Source organism: Sorghum bicolor, chromosome 10 (genome assembly GCF_000003195.3).
Source record: "Sorghum bicolor cultivar BTx623 chromosome 10, Sorghum_bicolor_NCBIv3, whole genome shotgun sequence".
NCBI classification, from domain to species: domain Eukaryota; kingdom Viridiplantae; phylum Streptophyta; class Magnoliopsida; order Poales; family Poaceae; genus Sorghum; species Sorghum bicolor.
In genome coordinates, this window is record NC_012879.2 from 1,096,213 (window position 1) to 1,115,283 (window position 19,071).

Sequence of the window (19,071 nt, forward strand, 5' to 3'; positions counted from 1 at the left end):
AAAAGGCATGCGAACTCGTTAAAAAACGTCTGTCAATTCAAACATGTCCGTTGCATTGATTCAAAGGCGGGACTTGCTAAGGAAAATCATTATGATAAAATATTGCAAAAAAAAAAGATGACACATTGCTGACTGTAAAGTATATACTTATCAAGGTAATCATGGCACCTAAACAAATCATTCGTATCCACACCACACCAACATTAATAATGTTGCAATCCACAGCCCATCACCTCGCATTCATCGACTACAGCGTTGTAATGAAATTATTAAAAAGCTAACAGAGGCCGACCACCACCAAAGGCGGTGTAATTAGCAGTTTCTCATCTGAATTATAAACAACTGATGTATCAATTATTTGCATATTCAGCCCTTTAGAGTTAGATTATTGACCCATGAACTCGTATAAACCACCATGTGAATGTGATTAAACTGAGTTTCATTTTAAAGGCTGCTCATGTAAGAGTAGTTTTTTTCGCTTGCCATCTCGTAGAAAAGTTTAAATTCGTTTGCCACAAAGAAAATACGATCTATTAAGGTCTCCGCAGTGGTTGCATTTTACCCGGTTCGATATATTTATTGTTGCTATAGAATCAAGTCCTATACATTGTGTAGTTGGATCAATGAAGGAGCAGATGCAATACATGGAACGGGCTTTTATCAAATAAAAAAATTGGATTCACAATTATGGCTAAAGAACGAGCTGCTATGTTCTCTACTCTGCTCCTCTCTCTAGTGATGGATTTTTATTCTCATGGTCTCATTTATAAATCCAGGGTTGGTTCTATACACTATGATTATTTTTTACAAGTGATGTCAAATCATTGTATAGAATCAGGGTTGAATCTATACATTGCCGATGCTCTTGTGGATACTTTTCGCCTGTCATAGAAGGTTAAATTCCTTTGCCACAAAGAAAATACAATTTATTATGGGTGCATTCATTGTGGCTATAATTTTAGATGTAGTTAGCGAAATCATATATAATTCTCTAAATTGATGTAACGTTGGCATACGAGAAAACAAAAAGAATAAGCAAACCCGTGTCTTTCCTTTTAAAATGAAACATGCCATTGATTTAGAAAAATAATAATAAACTGTTCTCCTACACAATAGAATATAATATCTATTTTTATCCAATAATAGTACAATTACCCTACTTATATAGTCAATGAAGTCACAAAAGAATAAGCAAAATCAATTATCCTTTTCCTTAAAAGTAGGGCAAAAAATAAAGATACCACCCATAAAAAAGTATATTCATTCCCAATTCCCATGTTTTGAGGAGCAACACGATTTTAATTAACGAAAATACAAAATAATATAGAACAAGAATAATGGGATTGTTCAAAAATATATATTTTCATAGTAATAAATATACTAGTAGAGACATAAATATATTAATACAATCCCGTGAAAATTAGCCAACTTGAGGAAAATTTGACTCGATACAAAGGCCTTATTTAGTTCGCAAAAATTTTCAAGATTCTCCGTCACATCGAATCTTTGTTCGCATGTATGGAGCATTAAATATAAATGAAAAAAACTAATTGTACAGTTTACCTGTAATTTGTGAGATTAATGTTTTAAATCTAATTACTCCGTAATTGAACAATATTTGTTAAATAAAAATAAAAGTGCTACAGTAGAAAAAACAAAATTTTGCAAACGCAAAAAATCTCGAGTATATAGTATATTAAAAAAAATCGCAAGAACGTGTACAAATGGAGCGTTGAACACGAGGTGTGGTCCGTGGTCGGCGTGTGAAACCGCGGGGAGAGGGAGCCCGGTTCTGCGATACCGGAGTCGTACAGGGACCTAGGCGCAAAACACGCGCCACATTGGACCGCGGGCAGACAGGGGGCAGATAAATTAAAGGCGAGGACGCGAGGGCGGCAGAAAAAAAATCCTCGAAGCAACCCACCTCTCCAATCCGTGTTCCCCCACCTCCTCCTCCTCCTCCACACCGCGCGCGCGGCGGTGTTGACCCACCCACCCGTTCCTCCCCCCACCCCATCAGCGCTGGAGGCGGCGGTGCGAAAGTCCCCCGGACCCTTCGGCGGCGGCGGCGGCGGCGCGCGGTTATGCCGAGAGGCTCCCAGGTTCGTGCGTCGTTCGTCCAGGCCCGAGCTCTTCCGATTTTGTGGATGGAGAATTGGTGGCGGGGACGTCGAGGGATCGGCTTGGGGCTGTTGCTGGGTGGGGAATTCGGCGTGGTCGGTCGGGGGTACGGGGATCGTGCGGCGGGTGGCCGATCGGCGGGTGAGATCCGGGTAGGGTACGAGCGGGCGTGTTTCGCGTGGTCGGATCTCGTCTGTTTTCGTTCAAATTGGGGGTGGTGGTTGGTCCGAGGTGGGTAATTCATGTGCCTGGGGGGTCACGTGGGTGCTTGATTTGCGAAATTAGGCTGGGGGTAGCTAGCTGTGTCTGCGCCACAGGGTTTCGCCATGGTTCCGGTCTTCGGGTGCGTTATCGTGCTGGTTTATGCTCAGTTAGGCAGCGGTGAATTATCATACATGGTCTTTGCTCAAATTGTGTATGCTTTCCGCTGTGAACTCTAGATGCCTAATTGGTTTGTTTTTCAGGGTTGCATGGTTTGTAAATTGTAATAGATGTGGTTGTGCTGTACTCGTGGATAGCGGTGTGGATGTAACTTTGTAAATCCAGCTCTTGTGCTTTTGTTGTATCCAAACTCTTCTAATTTGGGAGAGAGGAAAACGCGATCGGAGGGGGAGAGGTCCCCACCATATTTCATTAAGAAAGTGATTCTTCCCGATCGTGAAAAACCCCGAACCCTTGTTACGCCAGCGAGGGGATTTTTATTTACCCCCAGCTTGAAATTTGCTTCCACGGGGATTCAAACTCAGGACCTGTAACCGATTGAGCTAGAGTCCTTTGGCGGAGATGGAGGAAAACACCAACTAATTTGGAGAGGGAGGAAAACACCAACTAATTTGAATTGTTGGGACCTTTGAGCTTAGATCCAATTGATATATACAATATTCTTCACTGTAGAAGAATCAATTAGGATACACTGCCTTTCAACGCATCGATGCATGCTTTGCTCGTTTATTTGATTCTGATTCTGATGCACCTATGCGTTGTGCCTTGTGCGTGATCTACTTAGCTAGGCCCCCAACTAATTAGGAACATAGTTAGGTAGATAGATCATGCATTCAGATTCTGCATGACCTACCGTATGACTTCACTTTCGCACATTCATAGACTGCCAATTTGTTGCCTAATTACCACTTTCTGCACTTATGCAGGTTTCATCACCGTGCTCTGCTGGAGTTATAGCATTTTCAGCAAGGATATGGAGTACACCCCCTACACAGCAAGTTCCTCTGTATCCCACATCTCGCTGCTCGAGGAAGTTCTTGGCTGGAGGTTTTGTCTTTACGGAGACTTCTTGGTCATCTCTTTTGTCAACTGCACCTGAGGATCACCCTGCACTTAGCAACTGCCTTGCTTGGTCCCATGCCGTCAGACATTAGAGTTGCCTAGTGATTACAGTGCAGCTGTAGCACACTTATTTGAGCATGGTGGATCTGTTTTTCTGGCAGCATTTCGGTAATCTTTGTCTTGGTGCTAATCAGCCAACAAAAGTTACCATCAAGACATCTCTGGACACTTGAATCTAACGCTTAGAGCTTTGCCGTCACAGATAAGCTCTAGGTATCCTTTCACCAAAGCTAAGCTACTAGCATTACATATTCTGTATCCTGCCTATTCCAGTTCTCACGCATATTCCCCCCCGACAGGTTCTGGTTTTTGTTCTCTGCTAGCTTTCTTCTACCCTACCGCTGTAAGTTTTCAGTCTGGTCAGTCCAAAGTTCGGTGTGATAAGTTACGCTATCTTTCACCAGCCTTCACTTTGGATGGCGTGACATTAGGTATGTGTGCACTCTCTAATGGAGACTTGGTCCATTCATGATTCATCATTATGTAGCATTAGAAAATGTAGTTTTACGTAACTAATACCAGATCCATCATGTGCTAATTTCAGAGCAGAGGTGTTCAAGATTTTGTTGTGCAAAGCATGGGAATAGCATTCATAGCTTTGAGAGCAGTCTTCAGTGACTTTGGTGTTGTAACATCCAAAGGCGCTCCTGTGATACATATATGAGTCTTGTTTGTTACTATACAACTGTTCTGGAATAAGGGCAGTTCTGTGCACCACCAGCAAATAAAATGGAGAGGTGAAGATCCTCTATAACCAGATGATTATAAGAACTTAGAATCCTGTCTAAGCTGTTTTGGATGTCTGCTTACCTCGTTTTGACATTCTGTTCCAGGTATACCATCATCAAGGAAGTTGGTGATGGAACATTTGGGAGTGTTTGGCGTGCAACCAATAAGGAAAGTGGTGAAGTGGTATGTTATTAGGTTTGCCCATTTGTTGCTTCTGTTACACCTCAACTTTTGCAGCTACACAGTTTAGTTGCCCATTGTTAGCCTTTTCACCTCATTAAGATCCTGGGCTGATAGGTTGCGATCAAGAAGATGAAGAAAAAATATTATTCTTGGGAAGAGTGCATAAACCTCCGCGAAGTGAAGGTGATTGTTGCTTTGCAACCTGTCTAATCTTTATAATGTTCTGTGGCGTTCTTTTGAGTAACTTTTTTCTTTAAATCAGTCCCTGCGAAGGATGAACCATCCAAACATTGTGAAGCTCAAAGAAGTCATAAGAGAGAATGATATGCTGTTCTTTGTTTTTGAGTACATGGTATGGACATATCATAGCCCTTATTCATGTGTCATTTCTGCGCTTGTACTCTGTAAGGTTACTAAAGTTTATGTTCTTTGTTGTTATTTTAGGAATGTAGTCTTTATCAGCTGATGAAGAGCAGAGGGAAGCCCTTCTCAGAGACCGAAATCAGAAATTGGTGCTTTCAAATATTTCAAGCTCTGAGTCACATGCATCAGCGTGGATATTTTCACCGTGACCTTAAGCCTGGTATGCGAGTTTGCATTTGGTTTTTACATATAATGTTGCAATGGTTGGTCCATTGTTGCTGTTTGTTGTGAAACAAGTTATTAGCTCCAGTTATTTTCACATGACATTTCGGACAACAAAATTGTTCTATAGGCATTTCAATCTTGATGTCTAAAACACCGTGTATGTTTTGACTGGAGGGACTATCACTTATAAGCTCAGGAACAGCTGCCTTGCAATTTTTCTATATGAAATGCATCTTCTGAGGCTACATAACGTTCAAGAAACCTTTTGTTAGCTATAAATTGCTGTAGATGAATAAGTGTTCATGATGTGGTTGCCCTCTGTGGTTATTTTCAAATTTGTTGAGTAGCTTATCTATCATTATACACTGATGAAACTTGCAACATTAGTAAATGTTGTTTGTTCATTCTGTGCATGATGTAGTTGCAGAGTGATTCAATTTCAGAACCAGGAAATGTATACCATTGTAGTGGGTAATGGATTCTAGTTCTTTTCATAGTAGCTGTTGACATAAGACCATATAAGAGGAAAAAAGAGAGTAGAAGTAATGAAATCTTTCAGTACCATTCTTTATTTAACTTATTACATGTACTGTGTTCCATGTGGGAATGTGTTCAGTGTTGTTAGCAAATGGTGACAATCATAATTGATCTTGGTAACTTATGCAATTTCAGAAAATTTGCTTGTTACAAAGGAGCTCATCAAGATAGCGGATTTTGGACTTGCTCGTGAAATTTCTTCTGAGCCACCATATACGGAATATGTGTCGACTCGTTGGTAGGTTATGTTCGAAGTCTTATATTTGCTTAAAGTGTACAAAATAATAGAATATTCAAATGCTTACTATTGGCTAGGTATCGTGCCCCTGAAGTTCTCCTACAGGCTACTGTTTACAATGCAGCAGTTGGTAAGTGAAATATTTGTGGCTTTACCTGAAAGCCGGAGAGTAAATTAGTGCCATTTTATTAATATATATGCTTATTTCCTATCATGTTTTCAGACATGTGGGCTATGGGTGCCATTATCGCTGAGCTTTTTTCACTGCGGCCACTTTTTCCTGGCTCAAGGTATGCATGGGTGGCATGTGTCAATCATTGAGCATATATAGTTTCACTCCCTATTTGAACTGAGGTTGCTTATACTAAGAAAAGTATGCCACATAGGTGAAAGAATTTAGTGTTGACCATTTTAATAAAATAATATGATAGGATGTAGTATTTATTTCCTTTTTAAGATTTAACTTTTATACATTTTTTTTTTTTTTTTTTTTTTACAATAGTCAGCTTAGCTTCTACCAGAAATAGCAATCAAGTTACTTTACAGAAAGGCGATTTTGAATAAGTGATCCTATAGGAAGCTACTGCCTTTCTTAGAAGTTATTTTGTAATTCCATGTTTTATCTTCCTCAGTGAACCAGATGAACTCTACAAAATCTGTAGCATTCTTGGCACTCCGAATCAGCGCACTTGGCCTGAAGGACTGCAGCTAGCAGCATCTATAGGTTTTCAGTTCCCTCAGGTATATAGATTTATCTCTTGTAATATAAGATAATTTCATATTAGTGACTGTTAGTGGTATAACTGTGTTATGTCATATTTCAGTGTGAGAGCGTACATCTTTCGGAAGTGGTTCCCTTAGCAAGCGAAGATGCAATCAGCCTTATTTCGGTAAGTGTCAACGTTCGACACTCTTTTTTTTCTGCTTAATTAAAGCCCCCCCCCCCCTCCCCTCTGTTTGTAAACACTGATGGATAACAAATTACTATCTGCCACAGTGGCTTTGCTCATGGGACCCACGAAGAAGGCCAACAGCAGTGGAGGTTTTGCAGCATCCCTTCTTTCAGGTCATTCTTCTGACAAGGTTTACATACTGGTTGATGAAATAACCTGCTTCATGACCTTACCATCATTGTGTTTTGCAGCAATGCTTCTATGTTCCTCCTTCACTTCGCTTCAAATCCACCGGATATGCATCAACGCCACCATCAGGTACCTCAACATCCTTGAGATATGCATACTCATGTTCTTTTTCATTAGCGCATCACTACATCCTTGTTGAACAAGTTCACATTCACATAATGGATCTCTACTTCTGTAGCTGGGGCTAAAGGAGCTGTGGATCAGAAGAACATTAGGAGATACTCCATGGGGACTGTACCCAATGCGAGGCCAACAGTTAATTACTCATACTTGAGCAATAACGCTCCAGCAAGAGCAGGTATCTGTTTGGGCTGGCATGCCCTACTCTCGGTCCTTAATAAAGGATTTGTGGCTTTTGCCTCTGGAGGTTCTTACTTTTCTGCCTTGCCAACTTTGCAGCTGGTGTGCAAAGGAAATTGGAGTTGGATCATCAGGTGAATATAATCTCTTAGCTGTTCATATAGTTGGTTGCTTTACATGTTCAGCAACTCAATATTTGTCATTATCTTTTGCAGCTCCCAGAGACTAATAACCATAAGGTGACAAAGGCGAACATGATGAATCAGTCTTGGTCCAGACCAGCAGCAGTAAGGAGCAATGGTGAGTACTGTTCCTGAACATTCTGTGGATCAGAAAAGTAAGAACTTTGGTCTAGTTACTTTGAACTAACATTGCAAACTTTGGTCTCTGGGCAGGGAATTACCTTGCCAAGGATCAGAACCCCCGTGCTCCTGACCTTGCCGAGAAGCTGTCTCAGCTGTCAATGGGCCCCAACAGGGTGTCGGGTTTGGGTTCCGAGAGGTTTGCTACAGACCTGAAGTATCGAACCCATGGGAACACTGTCAAGCGCCCCTTGCCCGTGGGGTCTAGGGCGTGGCATGGTCCAGCCGACCCCTTCCGTCGCCCATACGAGATGCCAGGTGATAGGGCTCTCCTTCCAAGGAAGCTCGTAAGCTGAAGCTGAAGCTCCAAGAAACAGATCCAATGCTCGCCCTCTTTGAGTGTCACCGCTACTTTTCCTCGGCTACTTACCTCAGAATAAACCACCAATCTCCTTTGCAGCAGCGGATGTTGCCCAGCATTGTCTATTACCGTGTGCCTGTGAGAATAAGAGGCGTCCTGGTTCATGCACCCGATCGCCCTGGTCCCTGGGTCCAAGGGCTCCAGGGTTAGTTGTGCGCATGGCCGAATGTGTCTCCATGTGACATTGTGTTTTATGCTTTGCGATGCGTGACTGGTTTCAGTATGGTTTCTTTTGTTTGATCAGTGGGTTTGTATGGAATGTGACATGCTCTGTTAAACACAATTCTAAATATAAATATTGCTTGTTCATCAATTGACGTGATCTGTTGCTTTTCTTGTTTTGCTAGCCTATATAGCAAACTTATTTCTCATTGAGCATCGATTCAGGATCCGCCGAACTTAAATTTTGGACGGAACAATTCAGTATTGAAACGGCTCCCTGGTTTGTTCGGAATTCTCGGGAGAAACCAAACGGCGAACATGCCCCTAGTTCTAATTTCGGACACCCAGAGTAAACGTAATTTGCATCTCATGATCACAAATAATTTATGGAGCTTGGACAGGAAATCCAAAAGCACGAACAGATATACTTTTTGTGTACATAATACCACAAACTATAATGAAAGACAAACTAATACAAACGCAAAACACGTTTCCACCAGGCTACCCTGTAATTGTACGTTTATTTGATGCCTATATCCCTAACTCCTGTGGACTTTTGGCAGCTTCTGTGTACAATTCTGTGGGGCCTATATAATTTGCTATCTTTGGATGGAAAACTAATAGGCACAGCTAAAATACTGGAGAAACGAAAGCTGTGGACACATCTATGTATGGGAAACAAACAAATGTTGCTGACTAAATATTGACACGAAGGGCCGTCAAGAACGCTAGCGTGTAGGGAGAAGTGGACTTGCCGAAGGGCGTGCACCACCGTGGCAGCTTCTCGAGAACCCTTGCCACCTGTGGTGTGACTCTATTCACATCTGTTCTTAGTTTTATCAGGAAAGGAACTTCCGCCGCCGCTTTAGCTTCTCTCTGAGATGCTTTGGTAGACCAGTATAGGGTTAGCTGGAATTTTGTCGGTGAGTTTTTGCCCCCTGCAAACTGGATTGTATGCCACCCATCTATCTCGCTCTTATCGCCAAGTGGGACTATTTTCTCCGAATCCACTGGACACAGTAAATGAAAAATGTCAAATGATGTGGATAGGGAAATCAGCAACAGTGTGTACTTTCAAGCATGCTCAAAGCCTACTGGTACTGTTTTGTACTTGATATTTATCAGTGCTAGCTGACAAGCTCAAGCAATGAACTCTATATTTATCTAATGGTTTAACTCACCTTGAACCGTGAAGTCATCGATTTCGTCTTTGTTGATTCCAAGTGCCCAACGTGTCGATGACTTGGTATCAACTGATACTACTGTCTGTCGAGCACCACCTGTAACTGAATCACTTTCTACAAGGAGCACAGGAACTTCAGACTTGCTCCATCCAGTATTGCTCTCTTTGTAACTCGAACAACCATACTTCATTGTAAATGTAACAAAGTCAGTAGTCATATTTCTTCCGCAATAAAATTCTTCATCCCCAAGGTCTGCTAATTCATTTGTCAGCTTTCCAGGTGTATTGGAAAACAAAGAAATATAGGATACTGGTTCTCTATTTCCGTCATCTATTCCTGTGGTATCAACGACATGTACAACCTGAGAAGAGACAGATCATCAAGTTACTATGTTCTGTTGATTCACAAAAAGGAGCTACTACCATCAATTATGTCAATACTAAAATGTTCTTGATTAATGCCAAATAGTGGGATATTGTGATAAATCCAGGCAATCAGGATTCCATAGGAGATATGGACAAGCATTTAGGAACTCAAATATGCAACAGAGCATCATGTTGTAGTGACTACCCCAACAACATGAATCATGGGGCCACATATGGTTACTTTCAACTCGTCCTTCAAAAGGATTCATCATGTTCCTTGCACAAATAAAAAGAACGAGATGGCATCCAAACCATTGATAACTAGTTTTGACTTTTGAGATGCAGTGAGGATGGTGCAAGTAGCATTGTTCTTGTTCCCAAATGCCAAAACATAACTGATGAGTACTTGTTTTGGTTTGGGTAACAAGGGAGAATTTTGTTATCGAAATTTCACAGGTATGCATAAACAAATATTGTGATAAACCCAGCTGGAGGCACTGTAGTACAGTAGCATAAGAAGCGCTTACATTTACAGATCGAGCAACATCCGCCGTAAATGCTGGCACAATACCACTTGACGCCAAAGCAAGTGAAAGACCAAAGGATATGAATAGTAGTAAACCCAGAATTATTTTATCACCTAAGAAAAGCACAACATTATACAAAAGTTTATTTTGGGAAGGTAACTGAAAAGGCAAATGCATAAAAATAAAGCTACAAAATGTGAATTAGTTTAAGAATTTCAAGCATGGTCAGATAGCAGTACAGTGAACATTAAATAGAAAAGGTAGGAACCGTTTTCTGATAGGTGAACATTAAATATGCTTATTTAACAGACAATATGGTTATTTACCAGGAAATGCAACACTATGGCTATTTAACAGACATTAGTTACATAAATGCACTATAAATCAACAGGTTGGTGTTCTGAGAACACAGAAGTGTCTGTTGGCAACTTGACAGTGCAAATTACTGATTATGCAAGACTAGCAGTGCAAATTACTGATTATACATCATACATTACTAAATTACTGATTATGCAGTGAAAAACAAAACAGAAAATACTGTACAGTGCAAGACTAGCAGATAAACCACACCCTTTTGTTCTAAATGGAAGAGGAAAGTCAAAAAATGAAATGCAAACTTTAGCATTAAAGGAAATGTAACTATATCTAGCATGTCATGAATTACCTGAGATATGAACGTATGAAAGAAGATAGACAAACGTGGAACAGACGACAACAGCAATGGCCACCGAAACTATTACATTTCCAAGCCAGTCTGGTAGTCCGCCAGGATTCCTGCATATCAATGCACAATGAGGTTAAGAAAAAAGCTTAGTTGCTTTACATAGAACATAGAAGACTTTATGTTTCAAACAACATCAAACATTAACCAAAGAGATGATAAACTGCAAGGTGACTACATATTACCTGTCAATGCGTACAATACTTCCAACAATTACATCAGCCATGCGAACAGCCAAACCAGCAGAGGACACAACTGGTGCAGCCAAACCCAGAACCAACGTGACAACCTTAAGCTGTTTAGGTAGCCGAACAGGGGAGAGAGTAGCTTCCAAAAAACCATCTAGAAATAAACAACAGCCATAAACACTCAAGGTGATATTAAGCTATTAACATAGACAGTATCAGTAACTTACATGCAAAAGCAGGCGAAACAAGCCAGATGAGTGCTATATATGATGATCCAACCTTGAAATAAGTTCCTAGTATCAGAGCTATTAGCCATTGGACAAAACCAGATTTAAAAATCCACCTCTCAGCTTCCAGGTCAATAACATTTTCAATCGTGCTAGGAGCTAAGCCTGTTTTTGTTCTGGAATACACACGTCGAAGATGCCTCTTCAGGAGAATAAATCCAATATGCTGACCAATAAATGCTCCAAGCAGTGCAGGTGAACCAAATAAGCCAATAATTAACCATGGGTTTGCAACATATGGAACAGGAAACGGACATATGTAGGGCAGAGCAAATGCTACCACAACTGGTAAGCAGATAGAAAATATCAACATTAGAATGATGCTCAAACATGATATTGCAAAGGACACCAGCGCAGGGTGTCCACCCATAAGCAATGATGTTCCCCATATTAGAATTGACTGCAATATGACTGAGTTGTGAAACATGGTTGCAAGTCGCTGTGGATAGACCACCATGTACTTTCCCTGCAAGGTTGAACAAATAGGCAGAAGAGGGGGGGAAAATAAGTTGACTGCAATATGAACTTCACAAAATCTAAGATTAAATAGTTTTAACAATGTCCTGTTTCATCTAATATTGGTGGAATTTTCCAGTAACCAACAAGGACAGATTTCATTACACACAATCAAGATCATTGGCAGCAATGGGGAAAGAATTTACTGCAATACCAGGATATCGAAGTAAACAGCTTTATCCTGCTCTGTGTTTCCTTGCTTCCGTTGTTGTGCATCTTTCAAAAATTTTGGAGATGCTGCAGAATGGAGTAGGAAAGCAAGCATGTTATCTCCAATATGCTGAAGAGACCCCGGTTTCAGAAGTGTCATCTTGTCATTCTACAAAGTAGATAATAGAAACAATCACAAACCAGAAGTCAACATGTTTAGGATTCAACAAAGTGAATTATCAAATATTCTTTTGACCCTGTAATACTTTTAACATATTAATTGAGGCCATGTTCCATTACAGATCTATCGGTACATGACTTTTGTGCTACAGCATCACATAAAACTCTAATCTCACAGCATTCAAATAATTAGATATCACCAAGAACCAAATGGTTGCATATGATTCTTGGCTACCTTGTGAGGCTGCAGCAACAAGAGAAGTAGGCATTTTCATCTGCTGGCAGCATATTGACTACTCAATCATATTGCAGAGGCTCCATCTATCACTATTAACACATCACATAATAGATGCAAACACAAGTATACACAAGATTGGAGAGGCTCTCTTTCTTTATTGTTCACATAATGATCTGTACAATGAAATCTCTCTCCTCTCCTCCCATATATAGAGTCCTGGTGCGAAGGTGTGCTACTAGGAGTCCATGTTTTTGGTAAAATTCGATCCAAAAACCCATTGGTAAAACAGTTCTTGGAGAAAGAGTACAAAGAATATGCAAGTTGCCTAGCCCAGCATTCCTTTGAACGTGTAGTTTTTAAGTAAATTATGTATTAGATATAAGATGTCCTTACCTAATCTGGTTTGATCCAGTTAGCTGCTCCTTTAAAAGAGAACAAACCTACTAGCATTGTTAGCTGTAAGCCCCCCATTCCCTCCCTCCCTCCCTCTAACAATGCCTCAGAGCCATTTGGCAACTGCTAGTGTAATCCTTTTGTTAATCTTTTGCTTAACTAGTAGTTTTTTTTTTCTCAAACACACAAGATACCTGTGCATCATTGCATTAAGATAGAAAAACAATCCGATTACAAGCCAATTCCACAGCAAGGGTTAGTTTTTTAACACATTCATGCCCTTGAAAGACAGAGCAGCCATATCCATCTTCCTAACCCAAAATCTCCCCTGCTCGCTAATCTCCTGTCACACTGCTCAGATGTCAGGGACAGCCATTACAGTGGGGCCTACCCTGCTGTATTCCCAGTTCCAAAAAAAGGACACAGCCATCAAAAACACAGTGGTTCTGATGCTTCCAATATGTATGCCTAGATGCAATGCAAGAGTAGCTTAGCAGCTCAGAAGCTGATAAGGCTGGCTGATCAAGAGCAAGTGTCTTACCCTCGAACCTCAACACTGCCACATCATATATCTTCTAGAATTAAACAGCTCAGACTTGTGAAGCAACTTGATCTGCAGTCTATTTCTCCTTTTTGTTAAAACTGTTACTTAAGATTTGGAACCAAAATTTCAGTTTAAACTCTTAATGTTCATCAAGCAACATTACTATTGAGTGAGGCTTCGTAAAAAAAATTACTTTCCCATTTTTTTTTAAAAAAAAAAGAAATACACAAAGACTTATCAATGAACAATATGTCAGAATTTTTATCCACAACCTTATATATATGTATAAAGTCATAAACATGCGGGGAAGAGAAAAAATAGATAAGTTTGGCATTAATAATGATAAGCCAAGAGAACCAACCTTTGTATGATACACAGATGTTGTATCGGTATATGCAAAATCAAGTCCAGGAAGACGGCCAACTTCCTCATATATTTGAAAATCGGTAGCAGATTTTATTGCTCCAGAACGAAAAACATCCTGCAATTATAAAACATCAATCCCCTGGGAAAACGACCAATATTAATCTATCGTGCAGCACCAAACTGACAGATCTGGAACTATCTTCTTTCACCCAAGCAACAAAAAACTCCTTTTTTCTTCAAGCTTTTTTCTTCAAGCTCTTTTTTACGTTGGTTTGAGGCTGGCAAACAATTGTACTCCCTCTGTCCCTTAATGTGAGTTGTTTTAAATTTTGGCACAGGGATTAAGAAAGCTAGCAACAGAAATGAACAGCCCTATAAAACATTCGCAGGCTATGAAAGGACAGGTCATTAATGCTCATGTTAGATTGAAAGAGGCTTGCGGCATGGTACGCAAACATTTTTTTACAGTAAACAAAACAGTTGTCACATCAACTTTTTCTACAGTTACACACGCACTGCATTTTTTGGACTTAAACAAACCAAACTTTACACCAAATCATGTGGGGCAGACTTCGTGTTGTGAGAGCTTTGCACCTATACGTAGCCCAACGACAAACATTAAGGGACATCCCTCCCATCCCAGAACGACGGACATTAAGGGACCCAGGGAGTATATACCTAATTTATTAATAGATTGTTTATATAATCAAACAGGGCAAATGAAAATTAACAAATGCTCTGGGCTGTTAGATTTCAGTTCACTCAGGCATGACCATGCGCATTGAACACACACACACGCACACCAAAAAAACGAAATTGAGCAAAATCTGTCCAGAGGGAAAAAAGAAGTCAGCATATGAAAGCTGGAGGGAGGGAGGGAGGGAGGTGCTACCTGTGAAGCTATCTGAGCAGATGGGTATTTGGCTACAGCTGCAAAGCTTTCCAACGCCCAATGGTCGGTACCCTGTCATCCATTAAAAACTTTAGGCTAAGTATGTTCTCCTTTTGATTGTAAGTTGATCCAAAGTGAATTGTAATACACGGCACTCAAAAAAAAGAATGAATAGTTATAAACCAAAGTAGCCACATACACCTTCATGCTTATATTTTTCTTATTTTCTTCCATATGCAAATCTAACTAAGCTTCATATTTGCTCAAAAAAAGAACGAGTAGTTATAAGGTGTCAGCAACAAAGAAAATTTTAAACACCAGGAGTCTAAACCTTTGGTACAGATGCAAGTACAAATATAATCTAAACATCCACATGGGGAACATTACAGAACTAAAACAGACCTGGAAGAGTGTGGATTTCCCACTGATACCCATAGCTTCCAGATCAACCGCAAAACTTACTGAATTTCTCCAGTGGTGCTGCATAAAAGTTAACATCAGAATTCAGGAAATTACACATAGAACGCATGGTGACAGCGTGAATGTGAAACATGGCTTCCAGTGACTTGTTTAAAATAACAGAATTACAATTGGCCAATTTTATTACACTTTAAGAAGTGTCATGAGGGGACTGTTTAGGACACTAATAGAAGGTAAAGGGACTCCTTTAGTGAACAAGTTGGGGAGAGGAAAGGTAACATCTTGAGTAGTATATACTTCTTTGATCCCATATGCTCCTACTCCTGCAAGTGCTGAATTATGGGAAACACTAGCATTGTAACCCTTAACAAGGCAGCTACCAATGTAGACCCCTGCCAAAATTCCCTCACCCCCCAAAACAAGGCATTCAAGGATACCAATTCGGACTGAAAATGTATTCATTGACACAGTGGAACAATTTAGGAGTGAGGAGTTTGCCAGACAAGGAACAGTTCAGTAGTTAACAGAACTCAACAGTTTTCGCCCATGCATAGTGCAACTTAATGAGGTCCTCTATTGAAGCTAACAATTGTTAAAAGAGAATGACAGATGCTATTATAGTCTAGTAGCAGTACTTAACTATTGATACATATACAGTAATACTATATACATGCAGGGTAGCAGCACAAGCCACAAGCAGGCTGGACAACTATACTACTCGACTAGCCAACTAGCCACTGACTAATCGGACCTAATTGATGACTATTTACTAATCAGGATTATTCGGCAGATTGGTGCCCATACAACTAGGTGATTTGAAAACATTGACCTGGATTGAACAGGTGGTAACTAAGGCAATCTTACAGCACATATGTGTAATATTTGTATGAAGTTTAAAGATACTAACCTGAGTTATAAAACTATGGGCGCCATCAAGACCCTCTTCTTCTCCGGTATTGAATAAAAACAAGATACCACTCTTAAACCCATGTGCCCGCTGAGCCACTCCCCGTGCAAGCTCTAACATGACTCCCACACATGAACTGCAATCTCCAGCACCTTCCCTGAAAATTCAAAAACACATTTAATATCTGAAAAAATGGACAAAACATGTGGAGGTCACTACAATTAGACCTATTAATGTACAAAGAAAAAAAAGTGATGATGTTTTACTGTTTACCACAATGCCTATATGGATAGCTGTCTAAATTATTAGTGAAATCTGCTCATGAAACAACTAGCCCCCCCATCTGCAACTTCGCTGTTGCGTCTATTGTACTTGCTACCTATGTTACGAGCCGTTTTGGGCTAAAATAAATTGATTTTCAGGTGGGGAACGACTCCCCCCCGTTGAACCTCAAAAAAATATGGCACTGTGAATCATACACCATTATTCATACGGTTCCTTCAAAACATATTGTAAATGTCTTCTCATTAGATACTCTTGAACTCACACCCAATATTCAATGTCATGTTATTTGCTGTTAATTTCTTTTCTAAATATTAATGAAGAGGGTGTTGAGCCTTACGTTGTCGAAACAGTGTCAATATGCGAAGAAACCAGAATCAAATTTTCCTCAGCTTCTGGTAAATATTTGGGAGTAACTCTCAATAGCACATGCTTTAAGTCTGAATATAAGAGAGTTTTTCCCTTGAAAAGACCACCAGATAGACGATTTGCGCCTATATCTGTGTGAAACAACTCCAATTGAACATCAACCTCCCAATGAGCTGTCTTCTTTATTTTTTCTGCTACTGCATATACATACTATTGCATGGGCATGTCAAAAATGGATACAAAGTTATTATAAGGTGCATAGACAACACTACTTCAGGTAAGAAAGAAAATGACAAATTATGAACATGTAAGAAAGAGACCGGCAGAATTAAATGGGTGAATCCTAACTTCAATTTGCATTTTCTTGTTACCAGTTCATAGCAGCTTAGCAGCCATTAGTTACCAACTAGGTGTAAATGAAACTGGCAATCAGAATTGTATGGCAGATGTATTCAAAGCATGGGTCAAATTTAGTAAATCTTTAACAATTATGCTGGAGCATTTATGTTATGGCTGTGCCTAACAAATAGGTTAGTAGCTATTCCCCCCCCCCCCCCCCCCCTTAAAAAATGTAGGTTGTTTTACTATTGTCCTAAGTCACTCTAATTTTGACCAACTTTATAGAAAAAATATATATATTAACATAATAACATCTACAAAACCAAACATATAGTTCATTGTGGATTTAATGAAACTAATTCTTTGTTGTAGAAACTAGAAGACCCAAGTGTTGATTGAAACTGTGAAAGTAGGCTGCATGAATGACCAACCTGAATAGCACGATCGAGGGAATCTGAACCAACTGGGTGAGGACCCAAGCCTGTCAAATACTTAACATGCTTAAGTGCAGAAGCTTCAGAGAACCCCCTCTTGCCAGCCTTCTCAGCATCAAGGGGCAAAGGAAGGCTTCCAAACTGGATCTGATAAACAGACCATGATCCATGAAGGAATATTATCAACAATCCCAGTAACAAGTAAGCACCCCTCCTATGCTTGCGCCTGTTATCATTTGAATCAATTGCCTGATCAACTTTGGGCTTCTCACTGGTTGACACAGAAGAGCCTTGCCCTCGAGGCATCCTGATAATCTGAATTCAAATAATGCAAACAAAAAAAAAATAAGAGTTGTCTTCACAAGTACCACTGCCAATAGACAATTGATCAACAACTAGCTCAAGTTTTTTTTTTCAGAAGTATATTTTTAAAAGAAAAAATGTTTATCTTTATTTGTTGACAACAGGATAAGTCCATCGTACCCAAATAAGTTTATCCATGGATCCAGGAAAAATACAACATGAATAAGACAAAAAAAAATAAAAATTGGTGCGATTTTGCTCACTTCATTCCATAGAGTGACTACAGTTTTACTCTAACACAGTTCTACTGACATCCATGGCCATGGGTTCACAACACAACCAAACTGACCAGGACAAGAAAAACAATCAATCAATAAAGGTCCCAATGCTGCTGCAGGCTTTAAAGAAGCTGATCTGGACCAGGACAAGAGGTCCCTCCATATCATACAAGAAAAAACGGACGGCAGAAAAGCATGTGGCAGGCCAGCGCAGGGATTTTACAACCCCATCATCATTTTTCACCTTCACTTCCACGCGGAAATCTGGAGGAGGAAAAAAGACAGGCCGTGGCCCCTACCTCGCCTCGGCCCAGTTAGTAACTCCCAAATTGGTCAGTCGTCATCATGGGTTAATAATTCACATGATAACTGACGAAACTAACGCTGGTTTATCTAGTACGCAATCTCCTCCAACCCCGTGCCTCGGCATTGAGGAGAGAGGGAACAGCGTGTAATTCCTGGGAATTAGATCTAGAAAGCCCAGCCCAGACCCAGCGCCAGCAGCAGCGATGAAGAGAATTGGTGTTCAATTGAAATCCGAAAAAATCCCACCGCACCCAAAGGCCAAAGGGAACAAATCCGCAACAAAATGAATAGCAGTCCATCCATCCCAGCAAGCAGGATTTGGATTTGGGTGTGGTAGCTGAGACCTCGGAGCAAGCAAAGTATACTAAATAAGCATACTACAAAAACGGAAGCACACTCGGTCGTAGAAAAACAACCCATCCGGGAATTGAGTTCCTTACCAGCAGACGCAGACGAAGACGAAGACGAAGGAATCAATTGAAGGCAGGTCCACCCGACGCGCCGGCGACGCCGGTGCACTGAGGCGGACGAAGACGACGGAGCCAATTGAAGGCAGGTCGGTGCAGTGAGGAGAGCGCGACGGCGACGCTCGTGCACTGAGGAGAAGAGAGGAGGACGACTTGACTTGGTGGATGAGATGAGAATTTCCCGTGGTGGGAGACTGGCGGCGCTGGGGTGTGCGAGGCGAGGGTTCCGTGATGCAGCTGCTGCGCTGGACGCGCGTGCTAGTCGTCGACCCCCCGAGTCCCGCCGTCCGCCGAGGCGAGGATTTGCATATGGGAAGGGGAAGGGGAAGGGGAGGCGAAGAAGACGGA

At 40.7% G+C, this 19,071-nt stretch overlaps 2 protein-coding genes across 2 annotated transcripts; one reads left to right on the top strand and one right to left on the bottom strand.

Annotated features, from left to right (window-relative positions):
- Positions 1,900-8,218, top strand: LOC8066914 (cyclin-dependent kinase F-4). The gene is made up of 19 exons (XM_002436329.2): positions 1,900-2,102; positions 3,270-3,678; positions 3,765-3,896; positions 4,010-4,202; positions 4,299-4,377; positions 4,492-4,560; positions 4,640-4,729; positions 4,822-4,960; positions 5,638-5,740; positions 5,818-5,870; positions 5,964-6,030; positions 6,373-6,481; positions 6,565-6,630; positions 6,738-6,806; positions 6,885-6,951; positions 7,061-7,180; positions 7,282-7,316; positions 7,398-7,482; positions 7,578-8,218. The coding sequence occupies exons 4-19, from the start codon at positions 4,195-4,197 to the stop codon at positions 7,838-7,840; spliced, it is 1,422 nt and encodes a 473-aa protein (XP_002436374.1). The 5' UTR covers positions 1,900-2,102; positions 3,270-3,678; positions 3,765-3,896; positions 4,010-4,194; the 3' UTR covers positions 7,841-8,218.
- LOC8069025 (endoplasmic reticulum metallopeptidase 1) lies at positions 8,427-19,062 on the bottom strand. Its single transcript, XM_002437674.2, has 14 exons — positions 18,697-19,062; positions 17,367-17,684; positions 16,568-16,806; positions 15,946-16,102; positions 15,021-15,098; positions 14,619-14,690; positions 13,722-13,841; positions 12,010-12,174; positions 11,280-11,805; positions 11,050-11,206; positions 10,808-10,917; positions 10,144-10,256; positions 9,249-9,612; positions 8,427-9,077 (listed from the first exon to the last, which is right to left on the bottom strand). Exons 2-14 carry the CDS (start codon positions 17,673-17,675, stop codon positions 8,764-8,766), a joined length of 2,724 nt encoding a protein of 907 aa, XP_002437719.2. The 5' UTR covers positions 17,676-17,684; positions 18,697-19,062; the 3' UTR covers positions 8,427-8,763.